This window comes from Eucyclogobius newberryi, unplaced genomic scaffold (genome assembly GCF_026437365.1).
Source record: "Eucyclogobius newberryi isolate DKJ021-1_F unplaced genomic scaffold, fEucNew1.0.hap1 SCAF_16, whole genome shotgun sequence".
Classification (NCBI taxonomy): Eukaryota; Metazoa; Chordata; class Actinopteri; order Gobiiformes; family Gobiidae; genus Eucyclogobius; species Eucyclogobius newberryi.
In genome coordinates, this window is record NW_027315790.1 from 25,023,386 (window position 1) to 25,037,320 (window position 13,935).

At 37.7% G+C, this 13,935-nt stretch overlaps 2 protein-coding genes across 2 annotated transcripts in view; one reads left to right on the forward strand and one right to left on the reverse strand.

Moving 5' to 3' along the window:
• Positions 1 to 13,935, forward strand: part of LOC140362067 (small ribosomal subunit protein uS7-like) — a 252,108-nt gene that overhangs the window by 145,669 nt on the left and 92,504 nt on the right. The gene's annotated exons all lie outside the window — the stretch shown is intronic.
• lypla2 (lysophospholipase 2) lies at positions 411 to 13,478 on the reverse strand. The gene is made up of 10 exons (XM_072448094.1): positions 13,397 to 13,478; positions 6,941 to 7,035; positions 5,565 to 5,596; positions 5,244 to 5,309; positions 5,098 to 5,145; positions 4,087 to 4,157; positions 3,427 to 3,500; positions 3,247 to 3,348; positions 2,918 to 3,088; positions 411 to 2,030 (listed from the first exon to the last, which is right to left on the reverse strand). The coding sequence occupies exons 2-10, from the start codon at positions 7,016 to 7,018 to the stop codon at positions 1,980 to 1,982; spliced, it is 693 nt and encodes a 230-aa protein (XP_072304195.1). The 5' UTR covers positions 7,019 to 7,035; positions 13,397 to 13,478; the 3' UTR covers positions 411 to 1,979.

Below are 13,935 nucleotides of genomic sequence, written 5' to 3' on the forward strand. Positions count from 1 at the left end.
GCATCCGAGTGTTGCATTACCGCCGGACTTTATTCCTCAGACGTTTCGTAGTTGAATTATTGTTTAGAGGGTCAAAAAAGTTGTTTCTTTGTGTAAATTATGATATAAAATTGACTTGAATGAGTGTCCCTAGTGTGATGTAACTTTCCCACAGATTTTCTCAAAGTTTTCACCACAAATGCCTACTTGATTGGTCTAAAACTATTTTATCTATCTAAAACTACTATTAATACATAGTATGGAATGAATAAACCAAATAAAGTAAAAAATAGAAAAGTACTACAATCGATTTCATTTAAAACTGACTGAACTGTGGACGTATAAGATCATATAGCTCATATAATACATAGGGCCAAGCTTTATGTGTGGAAATCCCAAAGTTAGATATAGAGGTGACAAATAACAGTAAGTCATGTTTATGGCAATTTATTTTGCAATACAGGTGTTTAAAACAACATACTGAGGCCTCACCACTTGGGCCACAAGATAAATGCTCATTTGTATAAACACACAAAAGAATGAGATGACAACACAGTGGAAAAACAACATTGACATAATTTATATTAAAAGTTAAACCAATGTCAAAACCCAAGAGAAAACACACAATACAGTGTGACAACTGACATGGGGCGAAATCAAAGTGAATAAGTAGCTGCAAAGAGCTGGTTAAGAAATTATGAAGGAATCCAAAACAGACACATTCATTACTTTGAACAATCCAAATGTATACTTTTCTATTTTTTTTTCAGCAACTAAACCAGTTAGAGAAAAGGTACACATTATAATTAAGGAAAGTAAAATCAATATTCACAAGGAAAAGAAAACGAACACCTGAAATGTTTTAAGCACACAATTTATCTAGAGATACACTTGCATGTCTAAGGATTACCAGTAGTTCAAGATTACTTTGTTTGTAAAATTATACCCTTCAGTTATAATGGGACAGCTGTGCACAAGCCCTCCCAGTGTATATATAGTATAGCCTTTTAAAATGTTTATTTTTTACATCTGTGGTTGGTTAGTAGTGCGGCGTCTGACCCCGTGTAGTAATGGTAAATGGTCATAAGAGGGAGATGTAGTTCCATTCATGGTTTGATTTGAAACTGGTGTGGTTCAGAGAGAAACCGCAAAAGTTTAAAATCAGACAGACCATGCACAATTTAAAAACTTGATTTTTTTTTAAGTTCAGAGCAACGATTGGGGGAGACGGTGACGAGACGGGGATGAAATGGCGCCTGCGGTAACATCTTAAACGTGATTAATTCATGCATTACATTACAATAAGCCATTCGTTTACACTTCCATGCTAAACCAATGGAGCTATAAGAGTTAACATTACACACAAAGATACAAGCAGAAAGATTTGTTGGGTAAGGTGAATTCTAACCTTTTTTAATCCATGTAATACGCACCCAAATCAAATGACAAAACTAGCAAATCTAATGCGTAGAGAAGACTAGATCTAAACAAAAAATGTACCAGAAAATTACCTATAAACTTAAAATGGGTGCACCAAGTATATCCAACATGTACAATAAAAACGGAGAGAGGAGGTTTAGGACTCAAACAAAACATTGTCAAATATGTGTGGATTAAATAAAAATACTTGACTTAAAAATTCAAATTCAAATTCAGTCATTGAGTTCACATAAGGGTGGAATGTATGGGATGTGTTAATTAAGTGAAGGAAATCATGGTCATATTAGCAAAAGCTGGGAAATGCACAGTAATACAAAGTAAGTTCAGGGTGTTAAGGAACAAGGGATTTAAAAACAAAATTAAGGGAATGTTTTGTGAGTTGCTGCATCTCCCTCTGAAGACTACAGAAAGCGTCGAAAAGGAAATCTTAACATTGCGTTTGTGTGATTTTGCTGCGTGAGTGAAAGAAAAAGAGTGCTCATGGCTGTTTCCCGTTTGTTGGTGGAAGGTCAAAGGTGAGAGGTCAGTGTCTCAGGGGTCACAGTAAGGGCACGCCGAGGTCAGATCCGAGGCAAGTGCTTCTCAATAAATTCCTTTATGACCTCCATCTCCTGCAAGAATAAAACGGGCGTGAACAAAGATTGTAGATTTTAAGACGCCAACTAGCAATTCAGAAGTTTTTTTAAAAAAAGGTAATTTTGTCCTTTTTAAATATTTGTTTGGCAAGTGGCTGTCTATTGTTGCATTCTGACCACAACAAACATGGTGGGCTTATCTCATAATGTTTGATTTATGAAGGAGAAGGATTAGCATTAGCGGAGAAGAAGTCACGCGCATCCCAAAATGCCCGAAGAAACCTCGACTCAGCATTAAAACTTAGAGATTAAAGGATGCGCACAGCAGATAAGACCTTTAAATGTTTTAATTAGGGCAACAAAAACCTGACGTGAGTTCAAATTGCTGTGCAGCTAGATATTGTCATGTTTTAACTTTGATATTTGAAGCATGAAATTTACCACAGCAGTCTAACATATGAATTTTGTGTACGGAGAGACGCCACATGCTCTGAAACCTAGGCCACCTGTATGAAGTAATTTGTCCATCATTGGATATATGTCAACAGGAATGTGAAGATGACTACTTAGATGACAATTGTGGGATCAAAACATGTCTTTTTAATTAAATCTGTACTCAAGAAAATACATCTAAATGTAAATAGCCTCTTTTTTTGTCACATTAACATTATTCAAAAAGGGACCGATCATGGGAATGAAAGATAATAAAAGAGTTTACTGTTGTTTGGAAACTCAGTATAGTTGTTAATAATAGTGGTGTTTTTCTCAATAATCCTAACATCAAAATTTGATATTGTGACATCCCTAATCATTAATGCAAATGTTTCCTTTATACCATGATCTATCAATCTTTCCATCGCTCCATCTATCCATCTCTATATCGCTATGACCCTGCCCTGGTGACACTAGAGTTAGGGACAGACCTGGGGACAGGAGCTGTGCGAGAGGCCGGGGAAGCCTTTGAAGGTGACCAGCTGAGGGTTGACAACGGTTTTGATCAGTTCCGACGTCAAACAGCCGAACTCTATGGGGACCATGGGGTCGCACTTTCCATGGCACTGCAGGATTGGGATGTTCCTGGTGCCGCTGGACGCCTGGAATCAAAGATCAGCACGTTTTGACTTAGCATCAATGTGATAACAGTACTATTGTATATGTACAAGGGATTTTACAATGTTTGACACACTGTAGGTTTACTTGACATATAATTAATGACATATACATCATTTTTGCATCGATAAACCTATATTACCGCAGGGAAAGTTCGGTGAAGTGGCAGCCAGCAGCTCATAGCCACAACTCCAGCCACCTGATGCTGACTGGTCAAAGCTGTGTATAAGGACAATGCTCCACCCTGAAGATAAATAAAGAGTAGAATAAACATTTGAATGAAAGAAAAATAAACCTGTTGTTGCTTGACGCATGACTGTACCTGAGAGAAACCTCCGAGTATAATGCGATGAGGAGGGATGCCATTTCGAGCCTCATGTTCAATTATGGCCTTAACTGAAAAGCAGCAGAAAGCAATCAGTGAATATAAAATGGTCACATTTTATACAGAGCTTTTCTTCAGCCAACAAGGACACAAAGCTCTTTACATAAAGGAAACACTAACCCATTCATATTATGTATGCATCAACACACCAGCATATGTAGTGTAGCTTTTCATCTGCCTCGTCAATGGCACCCTCTAACAGGCACTTAACATTACTGCAATAGTCATTTGCAGATTTGTCAATGATAAAGTCTGTATCACAGGTTAGACAATACATTTCACAAATACCTAGTGAACACAATTGTATTTCAGATTTTACATAATCTTTTGCCTATTTGTCCCCAATTTTTGTAAAGTTTATATTATATTTCCTGGTTGGACATGAGATAAATGACATGGGTAGAGGAAATTCCCCCTTTATCTAGCAACCATACTATAAACAAGTGCCAAAATGGTAAATATTTACCATAGGTTCTATCTCACCAAACTACGGAAAGTCATAATAACAAAAACAGGGTCACAGGCTCTTAATGCCTGAACTACTATCCCTGACATGCAACTTCATTTTCATGTTATTCACAATGTTTGTTGACTCACTGTTCTCAGCAGCCTTTTTGATTCCTGCTTCGTCCTCTGCCGAGTCGGGACTGAGGCCTTTGAGGTCAAACCTGCCCATAAGACAAGTTTTATCAGCGGGGATCAGGAAACAGGTGGAAAGGTTTTGTTCACATTCTGGGAATCAAAGACGCCAAAAGTACAATGTTGACAGTATGACTACTGAATTTAGATTAAAAAATACCTAGAAAAACATGCATTCTTACTGTGGGTGGACTTGCCACTCCACATATCTAGCCGGCTTGTCTCCATGGAGATAAAAAAGTTTACCGTAATATCATACTGTGGAAAACTTCAGGCAAACCTGGAGCAAACGTACCAAACGTAAACTGACTTAGTGAAACCTCTGTATAGATTTAGACCGGGAGTATTACATACACATAACTAACACGTAATCAGCCCCAAAAAAAAAAAAAATCACATAAAAATATCCGGTAAATATCCTTACTTCGTCATGGAAAACGGAATTCAGAACAGAGAAATTTGAATTCTGCGGTTTCCAGGGATACAATAGAATCCTGTGTTGTACCAAATAAGGCAGTGAGTGTCTTTCATTCTCAGTGATTTTTATGTTTGAACCAAAAGCAAGACTAAACCAGGACTAAGGCAAGACTAAACCGGGACTAAGACAAGACTAAACCGGGACTAAGGCAAGACTAAACCGGGACTAAGGCAAGACTAAACCGGGACTAAGGCAAGACTAAACCGGGACTAAGGCAAGACTAAACCGGGACAAAAACAGGAAGAAACCAGGTCTTAAACCAGGTCTTAAACCAGGTCTTAAACCAGGTCTTAAACCAGGTCTTAAACCAGGTCTTAAACCAGGTCTTAAACCAGGTCTTAAACCAGGTCTTAAACCAGGTCTTAAACCAGGTCTTAAACCAGGTCTTAAACCAGGTCTTAAACAGGACTATACTGGGTAAAACCTATGAATAAACCAAGACGACAGTGATAAATGAATAAACCTTAGTATTCTAGAAATGGTGTGTTTACCATGCAGGCATCAAGGCGCCCATGTTCAGACTGACAGGGATTGCAGGCCTAAAACAAAGAAACAAATGCAAATCAAAGAGGAATAGTCTTCACATCATCTACAATTAAATTATGAACGATTGATAGTTTTCAAATGGGAGACTTACGCATGGGGACAGATGAACTTGACATGAGGCAACCGGATACTGGCCAAAACGTCTGCCCAGCCTTTTCTAGAGGGACGAAAAAAAGATGACACTTCAATACAAACGGGACTAAAATAATATGTAAAAAAGAGGATATGTAAACTGTAATGTGGCCTTTAATTTCAACATTTAGGAAACGAAGAATGAAATTCACAATTGAACTAATGCGCACCAAGCATATTTCAAAATGAAACACAAACATGGCATTTATAGACATAAATAGATAGGAACATTGATAAACTTTGCTATAGAAATGAGCAATAATAAGATAACAATACTCACCCATTGTCTCCCAACCCGTGAAGAAAGATCACCTGCAATAAAGAGAAAACATAAGTATTTCTTTGTCTTCATGATATACAGCATTAATAAAGGAGACCCCAATAGTCTAATGTCACCCCTCATAGTCCAACACAATCTACACAAACAACCCGTGTGATGTTTAACTTGACAAATAAATTAAATAAACTGTTTAAAGATTGAATAGAGGCAATAATTGACATTTATAATCCTACATTTGTATAAAACAGAAATGGGCAAAAGTGAGAAGGTTCTAGCTTCAATTCCCGGACAAGTGGGGCTTTTCTGCCATTTTCCATACCACTAAAACTTTGACAGTCTTTCCTGTATGAACACAAGGTAGGCCAGTGCAATTAACATAAGTTCAATTATCACTCAATTTAAATTACAAAAATATAAGAATGAATTATGTGCTCGTATCGACACTCAAAACCTGGACCAAAGTCTAATCTACAGCGTCACAAAATATTACTAATGAACTATATAAAAAGGTCTACATTTTCTCGATTCGGACAGTATTGAAGTAATCGTTTGAATTAAATACTCAACCTTTCAAATAATCATGATTATGGTTTTTGGCTTAATCGAGCAGCACCAACACAAGGGCAAATTAAGTGAATATTCATATATGTAATGCATTTTTGAGCTTTTAAATATATTCTAATATCATTTTGTTTAGTCGTCTGAAGTTCGATATTACAATTTATCTTTTACGAGAATAAAACAACTAACAAGGATGATTTACGAGTATAAAACAACTAACAAGGATGATTTACGGTAACACACAATTGTCGCCCTGTCCATGTTATTTCCTTTAGATTTGACCCATGTTCAGTATTCAATCAATACTTTAATGTCTTCTATATATAACCTATCAAAGCAAAGTACAACTGCAATGTTCAGCTGAAGCATCTGGGCCTCTTATTTCATACAGCTGTTCATAAATCCCTCTGAAATTGACCTAAATCCGTCCGTTTCCCCCGCACCTCGCTCAGCCTCGTGAGTGGAATTACAGTATTACAGATATATCTCCCACTTACACCACAACGACTCTTTGTTCTATTCGGACGTCAGAATGGCTCAATATCTAGCGTGCGCACACTTTCTATTCTGCGCTTGTGATGAACTGGGACGGGAGCTATTGACAAAAACGAATATGTCGATTGCTTTTTGGAGAATCCCGCCATCCAGAAATGTGTTAAAATGCGCCTTTAAATGTATTGTTCGAAGTTTAATGGTCAGACAAATACAAAATGTCTGTAAAATGAATTGACTATATGTCGCACCTTTTTCATAGTTTTGGCCGGGGTGCGACTTATATGTCAATTATCATATTCACTGTGGGGGTCTGGACTCACAGCGGCGGTCTCCTTCTCCGTCCCGGACACCGTCGCAGCCTCGTCGAGCAGCGGGACCGACATGTTGTTGCCACACATACACTAATGAAAAGATGCTGAAACAGAGGGAAAGAGAGGGTCAGCTGACATTGAACTGCGAACGTAAAATAAAAAAAATCAATAACAAACAATCGATAGAACAACTAGAATCGAAGCTATGCTATGGATGCACAATATTGGACCGTATTGCAATATGTAGGCTACAAGTTAATCGTTTTAGTAATCGAATAATTGTTAACTGGTTCAGACACAGTTTCCAAAACATGCCACGAGCCGAGAAAATAAGTTTTGAGACTCAAATTGAGACACGATTACATGAAAATGACGTGGAAAATGTGTAAATTCTGTGTATTTTATTGATACTCTTTATAACATAAATGTGCTCCACCAAATTTAGTGAACATATTTTCATCACGTACTTTTGCGTCCAATTAAAGAATGATCGCTAGACAAATCGATTAGCATGAGAATTAGATTAGAATGATTGTCAGTTATTGAATTATTTGCTATTGACATGCGATACACCTATTCACTACTATTTGGCGCAATCATTCAGTTACAGTAAAATATAGACCATTGTTCATGCCATAGTTTACTAGTCACAATAAAAACGGCAGCAGAAGAGTAGTCAGGGCTAATTTAAGTTTTAACGTGAAAAAAAAAAAAAACAGCACAGAACACATATTTGGGGCTGAATAATGGCACAACTGTCTGAAGCGGTTACGGGAAAAATAATAAAATTTTTGTTCGTGCGGACATCTCCAGTAATCAGAGATATGAAACATAAACCAGGTCAACAAATCCAGCTCAAAAAACATCGACTTCATTTTAGGGCTCAATACTTTTTTATTTTACTTTTTGTTGTACGTCTGTGAAATGTTTTATTTCTTTATAATACGATGACAAGATTTGAGTTCTGGAGGGTTGAATGACTAACTTCCATTCCATGACGCATTATAGACACTAATTAACTACTTGAGCAATTAATTCTGCTGTTCATTTGTTGCGGCTCATGTGTTTTGACGCCATTGTACACATAGAGAAGGGTTTGCTGGGATTCTCACGCGTTACAGTCAATCTGTCCGTGGCATGAAGTAGTTTCAACACTACGTGCGATATTTTCCGCAAAAAATGCCATTCTGGACGTCACGCGAACCCAACACGACAGGGGATAAGCTCGCGACGCAGGGAGCCGTAAAAGCACTGACTCATTAACGGCCTCGAGACTCCTAATGCATTGTGGGAGGCGGCATGACGGGACGAGGAGAGATGGACGAAAGGTTAATTTGTAAACGGCGGGGGGATTATGGTCCGATTTAAAAAATTTAACTTCTCTTCTAAAAAGATTGATTATATTGTGAACAAAAAAAAATTTGATTAACTAAAAAACAACTAAATAATAGTAGTATTATTTAGCTCAGTAATGTCACAAATGTTTATGAGGGTGAGCAATGGACAAAAATTTATAACCAGATAACAATATTATGTCAATCCAACACGAATATGCTAAAAAAGGTCTTTAAAAATATCACTTTGTTGTAAATATCAAACAAATGTGAAATTAATGTTAAATTACCAACAAAAAGTACAGACATTACAACATAACTTTCTTAATTTCAATTTTTAAATGAGCTCTTTTTGTAGCCTTTTGTACAATAGATGATGTACTCCATATTCAAATTTTGCATAACTTCAAAATCGCATTAACATTATGATCAAATTCTGTTATATTGCCCAGCTCTAGATTTACATCCAAGAACTAAATCATTTTTCACCCATTTCAGGTCAAAGAATTGAACGTCAAAATCCATGACATAATTTAAATGTTGTATTTGGGGAAAAGTGTTCATCTCATGTCAAAGTGAGTGCCCTGTTCCAGGACAAAAGGTAAAACACGAGAGAGGTCGACAAACCTTCTGCCTTTTATGGCTTTAGTGGACTTGAGAAAGTCTCGGTCGACTAAACAAAAGACATGCTCTGCTGATCGTGAAACTGACAAAGCTCTCTAAAACTCTTCAGTTTCTGTATGATCTGACCATGTATTTGACTCAAACTGCACTCAAAGAACCATCACACAGGAGTTGACTAAAAAACAAGCATTCATACAGAAATATAATGTATTGTGTAAATATAAAGATTAAACTGATCACAAAAAACGAATTAGTCGGCTAATACACTATCGACCGATTAATCAATTAAAATCAATCAAATGAAAGACACTAGAGCTCTACTGCTTTTTTACGACAGAAATACAACTGGGCCCATTTGCAGCTGACACACAAACACACAAGTTCTTTTTAAAGATTACTTTGAATAAGAGTTAGCACAACATGCAAACAAAAGCTAGCAATGCTAATGTTGTCGTACAGAAATCTAGTCAAATCCTTGTGATTAAATCTTGTATCCCCAATCTGTAGCTCTGTTGCTGAAGTCTTCACTTTTCATTTTGACCCAGTTTTGCAAAACAAGTGACAGCTATTCATCAAAAGTAGGCCACAAGGAAACCTGCAAAACATCTTTTGCAAACCTCAGTTTCAAAATCTTTACCATAAGAATAATAATTAGGCAAAAAGCGCGTGCACCAAAGAGGAAGGCGAGCGCTTATTGCAGAGCGCCACAATCAATCATGATAAGAACATCGTGAAGCCTTCATTTCTGCAAAAATGACACGTTGCAGCGTTTTGAGGCAGAATCTCATCTGCATTCATTATCGCCAGGCACCAATTTAGTCAAAAGAAAATCCTTTCAGACTCGTGTAAAGAAGAAAACGTGCCAGCGATGGCTCCGAGCAACAAAAAAAGATACAAATGAGACTGAAAAACTGGAGAAAACAGTGACGCTAGTCATGTTTTAGTAGCACACCTTCCTTAGCCTGTCTTTTTGTCAACGTTTTTTAATTGTACATTTTTAATCAATCTTGTGGCTCTGTTCTGTCAATTTCTCACAATAATATCATGAATTAAGAGCACATAGTATAAAATAGCTACAGTGTAACAGCCAAAATGGGAAAAAAGACTTTAAACACTAAATCATTATAATAAAAGACCGTAACGGGCACTAAAACGTACCATGGGATTTACAGAAAGCAGTCGTAATTGATGTTTAAGTAGCTCCATGCATAAAAAGTAAATAGACTGGAATATTAAACACTAATGTGCATCGTTTGGAAGATTACACCCCAAGTTTTCCTTTAAATTTTTTTATTTTTAAAAACCCATGTATGATGAGGTTAAGTTCATTCTGAATGGTTTAGTATTGAATAATTGTTTGCCTCTGGTTTTAATTAGGCAATCATGATTATTCAAGTCACAGTATAATCATAAGCAATTAAAAACATGACAATTTTAGAAGCAAAACGTCGTACAATTTACAAGTCCAAATGTGTGAAAAAAATAAACAACTTAACAGAGACAAAACAAAGATAAAACAAAGATTAATCAAAGCTAATCAAGGCCTTAACATGGAAAAAATGTAAATGTCACATTTTCCTTCTCTGTCGGATTGAGGACCTGGATGTCACTGCGATATATTGCATTTGTATTGATACAGTATTATACATTGTGCAGCCCTTTTACTTGCTGATTCATAACTGAATAACCTGCACAACCAGCTCAAAGCCCTTGTGGATTTCAGAGCTAGCTCGAGAACAATGCTGCTGGAGGAGGCCGGCGGTTATAAATAAATACTGACACATCGGGTACAAGTACATGTGTCGTTCTGGTTCTAAACTACTAAACTTGTCCTGGTTTGTGCGGTTTGGTCCGGACGTAGACTCCGTTTGGTCCTGGTCTAGTCTTGGTTTTGTCTCACTTTATACGTGGCATGTGTTCAATAATCACATTCAGTCTTACTCATATGTGAATAATAATATGTCTCAGCGTTCCATGATTGTCGCGCTATTTTGAAGATACCCGTTAGCTTTGCAGGGAAACAAAGAGGTAGAAAAGCCAGAAAAGTGACATAGTGTGCCTTTAAAATCAGTCCGTTTGCCAATCTTTGTTTGAATTTTCCTCAGAAGACCGACTTGTGTGAATTACTGCAGCAGAGGTTAAGCGTACACAACTTGGTCTTTATCTTCCCTTCAGCTGCGGCACTTTTGCGTGATTACTTTGAATTGATTTGGAACAAGTAAATGACAGAGAAACACCCCAAAAAAAAGCTAAATAAATTGCATCACAGGAATCTCCACAGTGTGACTTCAATTACAGTCGAGCCCAATGTAGAAACTCTGCTGAGAACAAGAATCATGGTCAAAGGCAGCGTGACATTCCAGTAACTTTACAGAACTACTAATAAGTCTGAGACACTCGATTAAATTACATTAAGAGTTATGATAAAGACGACTTCCAAAAGCACCTATATTAGTAAAATAGTTCAACAAGTAACACATTCATTCATTTAATTTTTGTTCAATTACTTTAGATGGATAATTATTAAAGGCGCAATGGATGATTTTTCAGCGATTTGAGAACTCAGGCGGAAGTGCGCATGCGCACTCCCTCGTGCGGACTGATACAACACACACGTGCGTTGTGTTATTAGCGCAACGGAGCGCAACGCATCTCACGTCTCCCGTAGATTTCTGTCCACTTCTGCGTCAGCTCGAACTGTCTTTCTCCGTCTTCATTTTGCCCTGTACACTGAGGGAACTATATTATGACAGATCCATGCGCTTAGGCACGCGGAAACGTGGGGACGAACCGCACGCGGCTGCAGGTGAGCGGTAGGTGCGTTTTATGATTGATACGTGGCAGGACAAATGATTTATCCACGCCACGAGGAAATATGATAAAAAAATTGCTGAAAAAAATTGTCCATTCCACCTATCAGTGTTGAAGCTTTTGTTTGACCTTTACCCACAAAGCTTTTGGGATTTGTTCAATTACAGAGCCGGATTTTGGACAGAAATTGAACAGACAGTGGGCTAAGCCAGTGATTCCGCACCTAGAGGCCAAAACGTCACCCTGGATCCTCCAAGAGTTACTAAAAAGGTCCAAAAGAGACGGCTTGAATTATAACAAAGAGGTGGATTGCTTGTTTAATACTTACTGTTTACCATAAAACTTTAATATTTACGTAGACACGTTAAATGCGCTGTAATCCAAATGTTCAAAATACCAGCTTAGAGGCAAAAGTCAATCAATATAACTTTATTTATCCTCAAAAGGGCAATTCAAGCACACTGAGCAATAAAATACAATAACATTAGAATGGTTCTTTAATTTCCGGTGTAGAAGTGTGTCGCTTCTCTCACAAGGGATGGAAAATATAATTGTTTAACCCCAAAAATTGCATATGATCTTAATAAAACAAAAAGTATAATTTGCGGTGAAGGGTATGATAAAACTTAGACACAATGATGAACTCCAGCGAGCTTAACGTCAAAAGGCTCAGTTTGTGTTTGACCAAGACCATGGAAATGTTCACCCTGCCTTGGGAACATTTTGATTTTATAAGTATCAAAAGCTTATGAATAAAAATATGAAAACTTTCACATGGACAGTAACAATTGGTATTTACACAAAACTGAAGCCAGGATGTACTGAGGAAGGTTCAAGCTTGTCAAAAATTTCAAAGTTGCAGCATTTTAGTTTTTGTGCATCATCAGACTACAATAAAAACTCACACAGCTATTAAAAAAAAAAAAAAAACAGTATAGATTAATGTTTGTCCGTTTTTTGGTCTAAATATAAAGATCTACTTCTGCTCTTTAAAAAAAAATACAAGGCAGTAGTTTGTCAGGGAAAAGCAGCGTGTGGGACAGAGGAAAGTGTTTAGTTAAACTGGTAAACAAGGCGTGAATATGCGACAATGACAGACATCAGGCATCTTCTTTGTACAACAGGCTAATACTTCCTTTCTCTGGGGTTTAACCTTGGTGCTCTCGGTGCCTTTCTGACAGAAGTTAAACAACAAGCAAAGAAAACAACATGTTACAGTCTATTATTATCAAGAGACCGTGTTTTGAGCGGGCACACAGAGAAAGCAAGTGACTGTAATTACAGTAGGCGGCTAGCGCAGAGGCGCAACAACAGCGAGGACAATGAATGGTTCGAATGCAGCTAGCGGCGCTTTCATCCACAAAAGCAAGCACAATGCACAAGTTTAGATCTCAACAACACCTCATCTGATCACACGAACGCCATTTCTGATAAACACATTGGTTTTGAGTGTCATGTGAACGCGAATGTTCACAATAAACAAGCTAGAGTCGATGCCGCTGCGAGCGAACGTTCACGCTGCTGTGCCGCCTCTTTCACGCTTTTGTTCAACTCTATTTCAATGCTATTTGACGTGATATTGCAGCCAAACGTCTGAACTTGTAAACGCAGTAGTGAGGTTCGTTCTGGGGGTCATCTGAGCTAGTAAAAGTCACACCCCAGTGCCTGGCCCGTTAGCCGCTGCAGCAGTACTCACCTCACCGCTCGCTGTCCCAGTTTACGATGCTGCAGCGGCACTTCCGGTTTACGTATGGACTCACGCACAGGGCGGGGCCAACCCACGCACGAGCCCAAAGTTCAGCTTTATGGTTCACAACAATGTTTAGAACGCAGTAAATATGAAAGCATGATTTCTACACTCCAAAATAGGCCCTCTGAATTATTCTTACTTTTTGTAAGCCATTTGAAAAAAAAAAGGAAACCATCGGAACACTCGCAATACTGACCTAACCATGTGCAATTCCGTCATATGTGCAATTACTGTCGTGATCACATGCAATGGTATTTATGTATTTATTTATTTGTCTATGGGAGTTTTTGTTTATAGGAGATCTTCTACTGAAAGTGTTTTTCAGACTTCCTATAAGTGATCTGTTCTTTTCTTCTGGATCTGCCTCTGTATCTACCTGCGTTGCACCAATGAAATTTCCCCATGTGGGACAATAAAGGAAAATCTTATCTTATCAAGCTCCTAGACATGTAAAACATAAAAGGGAAAGATATTCAACCCGTTTA

Coding starts and splice junctions, on each gene's coding strand:
- lypla2 (XM_072448094.1), bottom strand. CDS start 7,018: ATGTGTGGCAACAACATGTCGGTCCCGCTGCTCGACGAGGCTGCGACG. Junction 4,158..5,097: donor GGCGCCTTGATGCCTGCATG/GTAAACACACCA, acceptor TCTTATGGGCAG/GTTTGACCTCAAAGGCCTCA. Junction 3,089..3,246: donor TTCACCGAACTTTCCCTGCG/GTAATATAGGTT, acceptor CTTTGATTCCAG/GCGTCCAGCGGCACCAGGAA.